At 34.3% G+C, this 15,874-nt stretch overlaps 1 protein-coding gene across 1 annotated transcript; it reads left to right on the top strand.

The window, feature by feature from the left end:
• Nucleotides 1-46: 46 nt before the first annotated feature.
• On the top strand, nt 47-10,855 carry cyldl (cylindromatosis (turban tumor syndrome), like). The gene is made up of 15 exons (XM_003198803.5): nt 47-250; nt 425-1,060; nt 1,185-1,469; nt 2,222-2,303; nt 2,403-2,566; nt 2,686-2,836; nt 2,969-3,104; nt 5,390-5,500; nt 5,651-5,742; nt 5,972-6,038; nt 7,428-7,566; nt 7,826-7,934; nt 8,062-8,180; nt 10,059-10,269; nt 10,352-10,855. The coding sequence occupies exons 2-15, from the start codon at nt 626-628 to the stop codon at nt 10,534-10,536; spliced, it is 2,286 nt and encodes a 761-aa protein (XP_003198851.2). The 5' UTR covers nt 47-250; nt 425-625; the 3' UTR covers nt 10,537-10,855.
• The last annotated feature ends 5,019 nt before the right edge of the window (nt 10,856-15,874 follow it).

Genomic DNA, 15,874 nt, shown 5'->3' on the forward strand with positions numbered 1-15,874 from the left:
ACACGGCTCTCAACATGACTCTTTACTTTTGGTTTTGCTCAAAAACACTTCCCCTATCTTTACAAAACATCGACAGCACAGAATGTCAGGGGTAGTTTTATTTAGAACACCATTATATACTTCTGACAATCTCTTTAAATTCTAGTAAACGTTTAATCGTAGTACACAACGTATGTAGAGAAAGACGAATAGTTCTGCTAGAGTTCTGCTGAGTTTACTTTTTTAACAGAAATCGAAAGTATTGACATCGGTAAGTAATGAGCATAAACTCTTCAAATGTTTGTGAAGTTTAAATATAAAATTGAAATGTAATTTTAAAATTAAATTATTATTTTATATTGTCACTTTGAAGTGCTTATTTATTATTAAAAAGTTTTTTTGAAGTTTGTAGCAAACTAACGATTGACTGTTTCTATTTTTACAGGGTGTCTAGAAACTATCACCTACATCTAATAATGCAGTTGTATGAATCGCTTAGTTTTTTTGGAATTATTTGAATGACAAGAGTAACATGCATTGCTCAGAGGAAATGAGCAAATAAATGAACATTTTGCCCACGCTGGAAACACTGCTGTCAACCTGAAAGCTTGTTATACTTCAGTTTTCCAAGTGACACTTTTGAGAAATGGCCGCAGCCAACAAGAAGATATACTTCATTATCACTGCGAAGCCTCCTTCACCAAATAGCTTCATTGATGCTGGTGAAATATGCTACATAGATAAACAACAGTATGAGTCCAGGCTAAAAAGAAAGGCTACAGACACTTTACCTGTAGTTCGTATGGGTAGCTTACTTGAAACCGACCTTGATAAAGTTCTTCTGATGCCATTGAGCATCAGGGAAGCAGAATTACTGCTGGCTCTTGAACCTAATGAAGACCGACTTTTGGCACTGAAAGATAAAAAGGTTTTACAGGAGGCCTCAAATCTGACTACAGACGATCAGGTTTATGTGGAATACAATGGGAAACAACTCAAAGGTATAATTCGATACATTGGCAGTATTACGGATTACAGCATTAATCCTTTAGCAGGAACATTCTTTGGGGTGGAACTACAGGTGAGTTGTTCGTGTAAGAGAAAGTGTGTCTCTGTAATGTTGAATAGAGAACAATTCGTAGCAATGCAAAAAAAAAAAAAGTTTTTGTTTTAATGAAATGCTCTTTTCTCTTCTGTTTTTTTAGGGTGGCGACAAAGGAAAGGGGCAAAATGATGGCTCCTACTATGGCAAAACATACTTTAAATGTTCCAAAAACTCAGGAATATTTGCACCTTTTACAAGAATCACACCAATAGATCATAAGCCTTCAGCACCACCCCTATCAACTCCACCTCTCTTGTCCATGACATCAAGTGAGCCTCTTGATGTTGGAGACAGAGTAATCTATTTCTTTGACAATAATCCTCACCATGGCATGGTTATGGATATAAAGGACATGCAAGATGGTAAAATGGTTCTCATATCTACTGTGAGTATTGACTCTTTGTTAGAGTGACTCAAACTAATAATTAACCCCAAAATCAATTGTGGTTCTAAGACTGTTTGATTACTTTGTTAAGTAGATGAATGAATCAAATAGTGAGGTTAAGTTAATAATGACAGCATATTTTGAGGGGGTGAACTTTTTGTAATACTTTGCCTAGATGCTAAGACAAAACCAAAACTAGGCTGGTATGATCATACAAAGTCAAAAAATGAAAGATTTAATCTGAATGTTCTTATAAAGGTTAATCATAGAATAACTATTAATATTAATAGCTATATGTTAAATAATAAGTTAATGTTTAAGAATTGTTTTTATTCTAACAAGTTTAAGGAAAAATATCGTGCCTAATCACTTCTAGGCACATTTTTTGTCAGTTGCTGAACAGTAAAGCATTGACAGCCAATCAGCATTTATTTATTTTTATAGGGCATCAAACATATGAATTGACACACATAAGCAAAGTATTTGCTTATAATAAATTGAACAATACTGAGTGTTGGTGTGGAGGCTAACATAGTTATCAGAGTAGTGATAATAGTTGTTCTTGGTGTGGACAAGTTTTTAGATTTGGATATACACAGTACTTTATTAATCTTATTATGGAAATCTCACAGCACAATAAAATTGTTCTAATTTCTGGTCAGCTCTTGCTAAATTGATCATACTGTAAGATGAGCTTTTGTATAATGGTACAGAAAGCAAGAATGGTTTACTAAAAATGCTTCTTTTTTCAGGATAAAGATGAAGAGGGCAAACAAGGTGGAGAGATATTGGTCCCACTGGATTGCATAATGAAAGAGGAGTTGTTAAATACTGGTAATCCATATGTTGTGTAATTGCATTTTTTGTGTACATTAACAGTAAAGAATACTATACAACAATAATTGCTGTTTTTCTATATAAAAATATGACTAGATGAAAAAATGGACACTTCACAGAACCAAGAGATGGACAGCGCTTCTGATTCAGAAGGAATCTCGGTTGGCTCCCTAGTGCAGTATATGGGCAATAAACTTGGAATTGTCCGCTGGATTGGATATCTACCTGATTTTTCTGAGAAGAGTGCTGGGCTGGAAGTGGTAAATTCTCTATTCACTAATTCAACTGTTGTCATCTTTCCTAAAGAAATCTTAAAGTTTTTAAATAATCAAATAGTTAAATTCCTTTTAAAAAGTGAAATGTATGTATTTTGTATTAGGTGACAGGCAGTGGAGTGTGTGATGGAAAATATAAAGGAAAACAGTACTTTGACTGTGATCCTAAAAGTGGTTTATTTGTGAAACTGTCAGTTTGTCGGCCTGATGATTCTGTCTCTGGTGCAAATGAGAACAAATCTAATGGATACATTGGTAAGACATGTTTATGTAGTAAGCATTTATCTATGGAGACAATGTGTCAATGAGTAGTAGAAAGTGAAAGGCCAGTCATCCATTACATACTGCAATGGAACTTGTGTGTCTTTTTGTATTCTCTATTAACAGATCATGATGGGGTGTCTGTGGAAGTAGAAAATGTACCTCCTATTAGAACAGAAGATGTGTCACAGCGATTGATAGGCCAGAACAAGGGCATTCAGGGTCACTGCAACTCTTGTTATATGGACTCTGCCCTGTTCAGGTCAGAATTAATCATTGCAGCTGATATTAACATCTAATTTCATTGAACACAAGACACTTAGTTTTAAACACTATTTAAAGGGTTAGTTTACCCCAAAATAGAAATTCTGTCATAATTTACTCACCTTAATGTCTTTCCAAACACTCCAGACTTTTTTCGTCTTTGAAACACAAAGTCATGAACACACACCAAATTGGCGACCATAGAAAACATTATAACCTCTGTTGACATCATGAGTCATTCAAGAGTTAAAAAACTGTTGTTTATAATACTATAATTACAAACTTAAAAACCTTTTGAAAAATGGTATTATATCTAGCACGTTTTCAGTTGTGTGGCAAGCAAAACAAGTCATAATGTGCATTATTTCACGCTTGCAAGGATTTCCACAATGACAGTGTGCTTGTCTCTATGATGTCTATATGGAGACAAGCACTTTGTTCAACATAAGCCTAGTGGTTGATACAGAATGGCAGGGTACAGGAATTATACTAATTTTTGCCAGTTTCCCCATTGCTGTCTTGATGGAAGAGTGATATTTACTCGTTTATGTTTTGTTAAACAACTAACTCAATTTCAGAGCGCTGAAAAAAGAAAAATATCATCTTCCATGTCACTTTTTACATCACACATATATTACCAAGACCATTGGTTCCTGGCTCACAAAAGGGCCTCAGCAAGCTCTGTGGGAGGTCACGTCATGTTTAAAAAAAAAATTAGCAGTGGACAATAAGAAAAACAATCATGTTGTCTTAGTTCATTTTATCCCCTTGCTGATCAAAAAATGGACAAATTTGTAATTCGAAATCCACAAAAAAAAGACAAGAGTCTCACTGATTCAGTGAGCAGCTAATAGTAATGATCCAAGCATACTGGACCCTGGTGAGGAAGCTCCAAACATTTTGGCTCACATTGCTAGAAATACTGGTAACACCAAGATAGTTACCTGAATTATGGTTTTATTTGAATTTCTTGAAGCAGAGAGTCCCTGACCCAGCCACAGTGCATTATCTGCGCTAAAGTTATTGCTAACGAATGCATGAGACCATCCAAATTAATATGACATCTGTAGTCGACTCATCGTCAATACCGCAAGGTGTACCCAATACAAATGGCCTACTGATGTTTTGCTTTTATATTTTACATAAAGTTATTATTTAGGAATAAACATATTTAGATATAGTAATAATCCATCTTTTTTGACATACTTACTGCAAACTTATTTGAGCAATAATATCATTAAATATGGAGTGGGCCTACAAGATTTTCTAGGGGAAAAGGGGGTCTTAGGCAAAAAAAAAAAAAAAAGGTTGGGAACCACTGACCAAGACAACTGACACTTTTTAACGATTAAATTTTGACTGTCCACTCTGCTTCGGCGCTTGTGTTTCAACACACCCTCTCGTTTTGTGCTTGAACAACTAAATGAATGCTTATGTTTAGCTAATGAACTCTTTTGATTATTTATTGTATAGATGCTGGAAAAGGAACCTTATAAAATTGAAAATAATCACACCAATCTTTAGCCAGTGGCTGAAAAATACTTCTGTGCATATATCCCATTCATAAAAAAACGAAATCTGCATAAGCTTTGCATGATTTAAATAGTTTTAAAGCATTCATACCTGTCTAAAAGAAGTACTGTAACTATTGTGTCATCCTTCATCGGTTTTAAACAATATTGTCCCTTCTGCTAGCAAAAGCCTTTCAAATTTTTTTTCTTTCAACCTGTAAAGCTAAAAAATGTTTCTGAAGACAATCACTTATTACACTTTTTAATTATTTAGAGCTCAAGTGAAAAAATTAACCTGACTTGTTTTTCAGGAAGCTTAAATGTGCCACATGACACGCTTGAACGAATTTTACTGTTTCTTGCAAATGAGTCAGACGTGCTTAAGTTTGAATGCAGTAAATATTGTTTGTTGATTAGTGTTTAATGACAACTATAAACAACTGTAAATCTGTTTATCATATAAAGTGATTACGTCTTTTCAGAAGATATATGATAAAAACATTAATTTATTATGGATTTATTTTAGTTGTTCATGAAAGTTTTGAAGCATCAGAGTTTTGGTTATAGGGATATTAATGATAAAGTTTGGTTTAAAATACCTTCATTTGTGCTCTGAAGATGCACAAAAGTCTGATTTTCGGTTTGGAGTGACATGAGGGTGAGAAAATGATGAAGGAATGTTCATTCATGGTGATTTGAATAACTTGAGAAATTATTAAAAATGTATATAATGGGATAATCTAATATATGTTGTTATGTATTTTTTATCCAGTGTGTTTTCCTGTTCATCAGTTCTGGATTCTCTGCTTTTTAAGTCCATAAATCCCGAGGATAAAACCATTCAAGACATCTTGCTGAAGAACATTGTCAACCCTCTTCGCAAGTAAGTTCAGCTTTGTATCTGTTGTATTTGTAAAACTGAAGTTTCCAACCATGTTTCAGTCACTCTTATAGAACATACATGCATACAATGCATACATACATACATTCATTGAACTAAATTTTTACCATAACATTTATTTTATTATTACAGACAAGGTTTCGTCTCTGCGCGCTGTGTGATGAATCTTCGGAAACAATTACAAAAACGGGAACACTGCCCCACTTACACCACAGATGAGAAGGGTACACCATCTTCTTGATGTCAAAGCTTTGTTAACTGTGTCAGATTTCAAACAGAATATTGAAGGCAAATGTCCAACTTTACATTTCTCTGCAAGTCATCAAAAAAACACAGATCCAAAATATTACACAGCTGTTTCCACAAATTATTTAGATCTCATTATCTATAAAAGACCTTTTGGCTGCTTTATAGAATTACTCTAAGCACAGTGTTTTTCCTCCATATGTGCAGATCCTGAAGAGTTCCTCTCTCTCATTATGCAAGAGATTCTCTTTCTAGATCCGCTGCTCAGTCTCTGGTAAGGGTGCTTTTCAATGATTTTAAAGTATTTTCCAGTTGCAGGGTGTCTGCATGGTCTTAAAATGTCTTACATTTTCAAAACGAAATTTTAGGCCTTAAAAAGCCTTAAATTCACTGAAATATTAGTGTTGTAGCTCTTAGATAATTTTAAACAGGTCTTACATGACATCTGTTCAAGTAAAGATACCCAGTTGGACCGAGATCCATCCAATCACCTACAATCAATTTCAATAAATATATTTTTTTAATGATAATTTTTTATATATTTATGTTTTTTATTGCAAAGAGATGCAACAAATTCTCCAAATTAAAGTTTCTAATCAGAGTAAATGATAATATAATAAAATAATAATAAAATATATAAATAAATATAATAAAATAATAATAAAAGAGCAACATATCCCTTTACATGATCTTCCATTTATACAAAAACTATTTGTTTATAAATAAATATAATAAAATAATAATAAAAGAGCAACATATCCCTTTACATGATCTTCCATTTATACAAAAACTATTTAGAAAATTAGGAGTAGTGGACATGATGTTTATAAATAGACATGAAACTTAAGGTTTAATAACAGAAATGCTTTAGGTTGAATAGGGATTATACCCGATCCATTTGGACCCTAAGCCAACAAATATCATATATATTTTTGATTATTCATGTAATTTTCTCTGTAATAAATATACTTATAACAATTTTAAACTTGTCTTTAAAAAACTAAACGCTTATGTTGAAAAAAAGGAGTATACAACTACAGTTTTCTTCATTTGAAACATTAAAATATGTGGAAAATACATTTGTACGATTGTTTGTTTTTTTCTGGCTAGCAAAAAAAAAATCCATCGGCCCACCTTTTAGCCCTGTATAAGTCTTAAATTTAATCCATTGTGGTATTAAAGGGTCTTAAAAATTCTTAAATTTAACACACAGAAACCATTAGTAAGGATGGAAAACCAAAGGAATTTGCTATTTACAACTATTATCTATACATATTTATAGGCTAAAATATTATTTAAAATATACTGAACAAAATAACTATTATTTATCACACCATGTTTCTGTTGCCCATGTGTGTTTTAACTACATGTTTGAAACACTTAATTATTTCAGATATTCAATTTTGCTACATGTTCTTGAAAGTAATTCAGTTAAAGAATAGTATTCTGGACCCTATTCTTAAATCTTGCTATAAATTTTCTGTAATTGATTATGCATGATGTCTTGGTTTCCTCTGGTTGTCAGTGTTGTATTTTTTTATTTTTATTTTTTTTACAGAATATCTTTAATTTCATTTTATTTATTTGTGTGTTTATTGTTTTTGAGTGTGTTTGTTTGTATGCATGTTTGTGTACATATAATACTTTGTTTTCCCTTTAACAGCCAATCAGGAAGTAGACACAAAGTGCAAAGCTGTTACTACTATCAAATCTTTATGGATTATAACCACCATTTAGTCCTGCCAACAGTTCAACAGCTACTAGAACATTCATTTTACAGCAACAGTCTCAAGCTAGCAGAGGTACAGTATCAATTCTCGTTTTCTCTGTGCTTTTTATGTATCTGACTGTTTCAAATACTGCTTTCAGTTCCTTGTCTTTTTTGTTTGGACATTCCATGTTTGACCTGCAGATAGTGCTGTTTCTCTTTGTTTAAAATGTTTTTTTTGTCACCTGAATTGGAACCAGTTTTCCCAATAAGTGTCTTTCCTGACATCTAATTGAAAATGATTTTTACAATCTAGATGTATGAGTTATTGTGTGATCTTTTTTTATCTACAGGTTCCTGCCTGTCTGATTCTCACGATGCCTCGCTCAGGAAAGAGTTTTAAAATGTTTCCTAAAATCATTCCTTCTACTGAATTGGACATCACCGGTCTTCTCGCTGATAGTAATGTCTCTTCAACATTCAAACAAATATTATGTCCTTGGGCTTTTCTGGTTGTCTATTTCCTAGTTTCTGTGTGTTCTGTTAAGTGGTGTGAGGTGTGTGTTTGTTTATGTACGTTTGTTTATAGGTCCTCAGCAGTGTGTGTCGTGTGGTCTTTTGGCAAATGAGGAGTGTGCTGAATGCTTCAGAGACGCACTGTTTAGTGATACAGGGTTTAAATATTTCTGTACCAAATGTTCCACTCAGGTAAGGTTTTACACATGCTTACTGTTTTATGATTTCTGATTATAAAACTATATATAATAAGAGATACATTTTTAAAAAGTAGTTAAAATACATGAACATTTTATTTTTTTCATGTGACAACAGAGCAAATTTTTGATGTTATTCACTTTTCTGAATCACACAATCCTTCAGAAATCATTTTGATATATGGTTATGGCTCTTAGTTTTTAATATATTAGTTATCAATGACTATTTGTGTTTATTTATTAATAATGGTTTATCAAGTAATGACCACGTTTTCAAACATGTATAACAATGAAAACTCATGCTATTTCACTTTTGGTTACATTAATAAATGTAGCCTTGATTAAAAAAAAAAAAAAAAAACAATAAAACAGAATCCAACTTTAGTGATGTTTTAAAAAATGAATTATATTAATTATTATGTATTAAGTTTGCATGTGATTTATATGTATATCATTAAACTGGCAAATATCTATGCAATATATAATATACTGTAAACAATATATACTCACCGGGCCCCTTTATTAGTTACACCTTACTAGAACCGGGCTGAACCCCCTTTTAACTTCACAACTGCCTTAATCCTTCGTGGCATAGATCATAGATTCAACAAGGTACTCGAAATACTCCTCAGAGATGTTAGTCCATATTGATGTGATAGCATTACGCTATCACTTTTCTGTAGCTGATTTGTGGGCTGTACATCCATGATGCGAATCTTCCATTCCACCACATACCAAAGGTGCTCTATTGGATTGACATCTGGTGACTGTGGAGGCCATTTAAATACCATGAACTCATTTTCATTTTCAAGAAACCAGAAATGAGATGATTTGCACTTTATGACATGGTACGTTATCCTGCTGGAAGTAGCCATCAGAAGATATGTGCACTGTGGTTATAATGGGATGAACCTGGTCAGCAACAATACTCATGTAGGCTGTGGTGTTGACATGATGCTCAGCTTTAACTAATGGGCCTAAAGTGTGCCACGAAAACATCCCCCCACACAATTACACCACCAGCCTGAATCAGGATGGATCCATGCTTTCATGTTGTTGATGCCAAATTCTGACCCTACCATCTGAATGTTGCAGCAGAAATTGAGACTCATCAGACCAGGCAACGTTTTTTCCAATCTTTTATTGTCCAATTTTGGTGAGCCTGTTAGAACTGTAGCCTCAGTTTTCAGTTCTTAGTTGACAGGAATGGCATCGGGTGTGTTCTTCTGCTGCTGTAGTCCATCCGCCTCAAGTTGTGCTTTTAGAGATGCTCTTCTGCATACCTCGGTTATTTGAGTTACTGTTGCCTTTCTATCAGCTTAAACCAGTCTGGCCATTCTCGTCTGACCTCTGGCATCAACAAGGCATTTGTGCCCACAGAACTGCTGTTCACTGGATATTTTTTTTGTTCAGGTTATTGTCTGTAAACCCTGGAGATGGTTGTGTGTAAAAATCTGAAATACTCAGACCAGCCCATGAGGCACCAACAACCATGACACGTTCAAAATCACTTCATTCTTCTTCACCATTCTGATGCTTAGATTGAACTGCATCATCTTGACCATGTCTACATGCCTAAATGCATTGAGTTGCCATGGGGTTGGCTGATTAGAAATTTGCATCAACAAGTAGTTGGACAGGTGTACCTTATAAAGTGACAAGTGTGTGTATATAATGTATAATGATAATGCAACCAATTAATACATTTAATTATAATACTACTAAAATAAAACTGATCTTAATCATACTCATTGGTCTGTGAATGTAGCAGTGATATTAATTACCAATAAATATCAGAATAATCAATTAATTTTCCTACTACATTTTTCAGTATCATATCCTAAACCATCTTGGAATTGATATTTCTGTGTAGGTTCACTCTCACCAGCAGCGTCGACACCACACTCCCAGCAGTCTTCATCTTCCTCAGGGCTTCTCTTACTCTGATTCACTCACGCCTCCACCAGAGAAACTGGAGCTGTTTGCTGTGCTGTGCATAGAGACCAGCCACTACGTCTCTTTCGTCAAACATGGACCTCGGGATACTGACTGGATTTTCTTTGATAGCATGGCTGACCGTGTTGGTAAGTAAATGTGTTTACAGTGTGAGTTCACACACATTTAGTGGAGTAGAACATTCAGTGCACTTACAGAACCTGTTTGCAGGTGAAAGCAATGGTTATAATATCCCAGAAGTGCGTGCTTGTCCTGAGGTTGGCCAGTATTTACACATGCCTTTGGCTCAGCTGGCAAATCAAGTGCCTCGAGAAATGGATGGTGTGGCCAAACGACTCTTCTGCGATGGTTACATGTACCTTTACCAGAGTAAGAGCATGTCTCTATATCGATGAGTGAATCTACTGAACATGTACAATAAACGAGAGTGTGCAATCAGATTACATTAGACTACATCTGTTCAAGGGAAATTATGAAACTCTATGGTTCTTTGCTTCATATTTGAGCATTTTAAATATTTGAAATGAAATATTAACACTGTTTTGGTATAAGTTTCCTGTATTGCATTGCCAGGGTGGTATATACTCTTTAAGCATTTGGTATATACTTTTTTAATGGAAGCTTTTAGCGATTAGGCTGAGATAAAAGTGCTAAAAGTGCCTTGTATGTATAAGAAATAATAATATAATAATTTTCTTCTCTTTAATGTCTTTGCAATTTTTCCCCCCCTTTTTTTATTATTTGGGTGCACAGAACATTCTTTAAACATCTTATATATATTTAAAAGATTTTGGCTTAAAAGTCATTTCCTGAGATTTTATGTGTGTTGAACATCAATTAAGACAACATTAGCATATGTTAGCTTTAATAGTAGGGAATAACTTAACTTGAGCTCCCCCTAACCACCTCAATTTCATCTCTGGGGTTTAAAATCTTGGGGCTGTGAGTACTTCAATGACAGGTCAGTGTCTAACTATTATTTATAAAATTAAGTTTTCTAATCCTAAAAGAAGTTGCTACTTCTACTTTTTTTATCAAACAGTGAGACCATTCAGTAGTTAGGTGCTGATCATGTGTCTCAGTTCTGGTAGTGTTGTCTGAAGTACCAACTTCTAAGATTCTCTACTGAAATTTTTAAAGATGATGATGATGACAGCAATTCCACTTTCATTTTGAGCACTGTTGAGTGGATTACTGAACACTGCTGATTGGCTATTGGGTTCACATGCTTAAAACATATGACTGTGATTGGCTCTAATGATCACCAGTTTACAAGAGCATTACATGGACTCTGCTGCGTTTGAAAGCTGCGTCTATCAGCAGATTAAAGCCATGTCCACGTGTACACAGGTATTTTTCCTGCCCTCATTTATTAAAAAAAAAAGTCTGTCCACATAAAAATGCACTTTGATGCATGTTAAGGGTACCAACAGGCAGCAATAAAAGCAATTATGCTGGGTTTACACCAAATGCGAGCTAAGTATTGAGTGCATTCAAAGACTATAGAACACAAGACATATCACTCATATAGTTTTGAATGGGGAAAAATGTAAAGGTCAAAATGGTGAATGAAGCCCCGCCTACTACTACAGGAGCCAATCATGGATTGATATAGTCTGACGTTTTTCCAGGGCTAAGCTCAGATCAGATGTGTGCTTTTACAACAGTTTGGTGGTCAACAACCACACTGGAATCTCAGCGAATCCTTGCTTCACAGACACAAGAAATATATCAAAATAAAGCTTGACATCTGTACTTTTAAGGTGCACTTGATATTAAAAGTTTTCTGGTTTTGTAATCCGTATGAAACCAGCGCGAGATACAGTCAGTCCTGTCAAATTTTCTGGAGGAGATTCGCCATGAAGATCAAGTTGTGGATTACTTTAGAAAACTAGCATTATTTAGAGGATGATAAAGTGTAGAATGGCCCTAAATGAAGTTGGTGTCATTATCTCGTTCCTTTTGAATGCAGACGCAAGTGGGCAATCTGAAAATATGCCAATTTTCTTTGATTCAGACATTTAGAAACAAAACTTATGAGATAGTTGTTGCTTAATTTCATTGGTGATTCCAAATATGTAATCTAATCATATGCTTGGCTAAAAGTTTTGGAGAATTTGATGTCTCCCCATTCAGACAGAATGTCCGAGCATACTTTTCAAGAGGCATTTTAAGGATGGTTACCTTAAAGGGATGACTTGCCTTAAAGGGACTTTTGTGCATTGCATACAAGTCAATGCAAACATGTGAACAATGGCAAATTACTGTCCCATGGTGTGGCTATGCATAATTTGCCTCAGTCACATCTTCCACATTTGGTGTGAACCAAGCTGTGTTGGCCAATCAGAAAGGAGAAAACAGCATGCACACTGACATTATGAGACAAAACTCCAGTTAGCGGCAACAGTGGACTCTGAGTTTCTGAAAATCTACTCCCTGGCCAGAGTTTTTAAGAGAGTTTCGGTTTCAGTCAACTGATACTGCATTTTATTGTGGACAATTAGCTAATTAGAGTAGAAAAAACTGCGGTTTTGAAAATACCTATGTTTGTGTGGACAGGGCCTAACTAACAATATTCAAATACTGAAAACAAAGACTTTTCCAGTCCATTCAAATCAGGTATGTGTGCGTTCCAATTTTATATTAAGCACTCTTTAAATATATATATATATATATATATATATATATATATATATATATATATATATATATATATATATATATATATATATAATAACCTCACATTAGTCAATACGGCCATTAACAGATTGCTGTCGCGCTGTAATTTAATTGAGGTTGACTGGAACTGAAAGAAGAGGGTTTCATGACCCTTTAAAGAAATCAACTAAGAATACCATGTATGTATATAAGATATAATATAATTGTTTAAAAAATAGGAAAAGATGTTATATTTTATTGTAAAATACATATAACTAATCTGCTCCCTAATTCATTTTGTTGTGTTTTTTGTTTTGTTTTTTTAATACTGACAAGATTTATTTTCTATAAAACTGAATTTGATGATTTGGTTTTTAATGGCTATTCATTAATTATGTTTAAAGCTCTGTGTCCACTGAATAGCATTATGATGAGCCATGCTGTATGATGTCCTCAATTTGTCAGAATTCTTTGATTTATTTCACTGGAAACGAGTAATACTGTACATGCATTCTCCTGAATTTGTTTGTTTTGGTGTATTTGATTTATTCCAAGTATAAAGATCACCAAAAAATAAATGCATTGACAGAACTCCATTGCCTGAATCCTCTTTCTTTCCAACTCGATTTGTGTTTGTGTAAGAGTCATAGATCCCTGCTTATTACATTCCTTAATGCACCCAAAACAGACAAATGTGTGGTAATGGAATATTATTTCAAACAGCTATCTTTTCAAAGTGATAGAAAGGAATCAAAAGGCATCAAGTAAAATAAGTCCTTAATGCTGGTAAATGTGATTTAAGATCAATTTGATGAGACACACAGCTAAGTACTCAAGGCATAACTTCACTGTAAATATTTACAATAAGCTAAAATATTATTTTCATTCTATACAGGTGTAAACATAGATGTGTTTTTGTGGTTTTTGAAAACTTGATTGTGTTTAAATTATTAGTTTTATAATTATAATATAAATGAGCTAATTACATTTAATATGGTTATTAAATGGGTGGTGCTTTTAATGAATTAATTGAAATGGGCAGATGATAGCAAATTGAATAATAATAAGTTGCTTTCAGAACTGCATTCATTCTTTATGGCAAGTCTGCAAACTTGAAATTTTGAATTTCTATTAATTAAAAGCTTGAAGACACATCATAAGTAGATTATAAAATAGATTATTTCATAAAACACAAATTAATATTTAGGGCAAACACATACTGTAAGTGAAATGAGATGATATAACAAACTTTACTTTGACTTGAATATTATTGCAGGCAATACAACACCACTTTATCTAATGTGTTCCTCTTGATTGTTAATTTATTTTTTCAAAATGTGTGACAGTAAAGCATTTACCACTTGGCAAGTGTTTCAGCTGTCATTTTTTCCTATTCTTCCTGCAAAGAAGTCTTATTGTGGGCAACAGTTACAAAGTCTTCATTGTCACATTCTCATTTAGAGACAGGTCGGGACTGCAGGCAGGCCAGTCAAGTACTGTACCTGTATCCTATTCCTCCACATCCTTTGTAATGTGTGCAGAATGTGGTTTTGCATTGTCTTGTTGAAGTATGCATGGTCTGACCTTGAAAAGGCAGCAGCATACTGTGCTCCAAAATCTCTATGTACTATTCAGCATTAATGATACCATCACAGAAATGAAAGTTACCTTTCCAAGGGCACTGACAAAACCCCATAGCATGAAAGAAACTGGCTTTTGGACTTGTGGCTAGTAACAGTCTCCACTGGTAAACTGGCGATCCTTGGTCCATTTTTGCTTCTAAAGGACTAGGCCTTTCTTGGATGCTGCTTTCGTACCGAATCATAATTACAATCACATCATTATTTAACCAGTTTATCTGATTACTAACCCTAAGTTGCTCATGTTTCAACCTTTTTGTAACATGTTGCAGATCTGAATAACAGGAATATATATTTACAAACTGACCATTAAATATGTTGTGTTCATATTGTCTACAATCAAATACAAGTCAAAGTAGATTTTCATTTCCATACTGTCCCAACTTCTTTCTGATTTGGGGTTGTAAATCATACATTTTAGGTAAACAACTGATAACTAATGTGTCACTTTGTACTTGTCACTGTATCCTCTTCTGACCTCTCAAGGCTCCCGCCCTGCTCTTATTTTCACTTTCTCTCTGCTTCCTGCTGTCTTTTTCAATGGAACCTCTTATCTTTTTTTTTCTTTCATATCCACACTGTCACTGTGAACCCTCTTGACACGAATTTGAACAAAGAGAATGTGCGAATACACAGTCAACACATGCTGAATTCACAGAGCATTGCCAAAGACACAGGCAAGAGCAGACCTGTGATCAGCCAGCACTGCTTTACAGGCACAGGAAATCTACTAATGCTGGACTCTAAATCAATAAAGCGTGATGACCTTATTATGCAGACAGAGCTCAGTGCTGTGGGTAGAGACGAAGTCAACTGATTTCACCTGACAAATCCGGTCAATCAGTTAAATAGAATTACCTGTTACGAATAGCGCCAGGATATGACAATTTTCTAATTTGTGTCATCAGTTCATTACATTTTATACATGTGTTATGATATTCTTGATTGAATCAGAGGTACTTTTACACACAATGTTGTATACAACACATAATATGCTATAGCACTCTGGTAAGGCTGGCCATTGGCACACATTTGACCATGTTTTACTTATTGATGAAAATGAACAGTTGGATGCACCAAAACATTCTGCAGTTAAACAAAAAGAAAACTGAAGTCCTTTAAGTTGAGAACAGAAATGAGGTTCTCAAAGAAATGCGTACCTTGACTCGATGGGTAAAAGTGTGATTCTGGAGTCGGATCGAAGTTTCACTATATTTCAAAATCGTAAGTTAATCAGCATACTCAAAAACCATTGAGACTTAGAGAAACGTGTTCATGCTTTTATCACCAGCAGGGTGGATTACTGTAATGGACTTCTCACTGGCCCTCCCAAAAAGACCAATAGTATCTGGATGCAGCCTTTATGATGCAAGCTGAGATTGCATCACTCAGCGATGCAATGTCAGACACATTGCACTCAAATAGACCTAGTAAC

The sequence above is a fragment of the Danio rerio genome, chromosome 6 (assembly GCF_049306965.1).
Source record: "Danio rerio strain Tuebingen ecotype United States chromosome 6, GRCz12tu, whole genome shotgun sequence".
NCBI classification, from domain to species: Eukaryota; Metazoa; Chordata; class Actinopteri; order Cypriniformes; family Danionidae; genus Danio; species Danio rerio.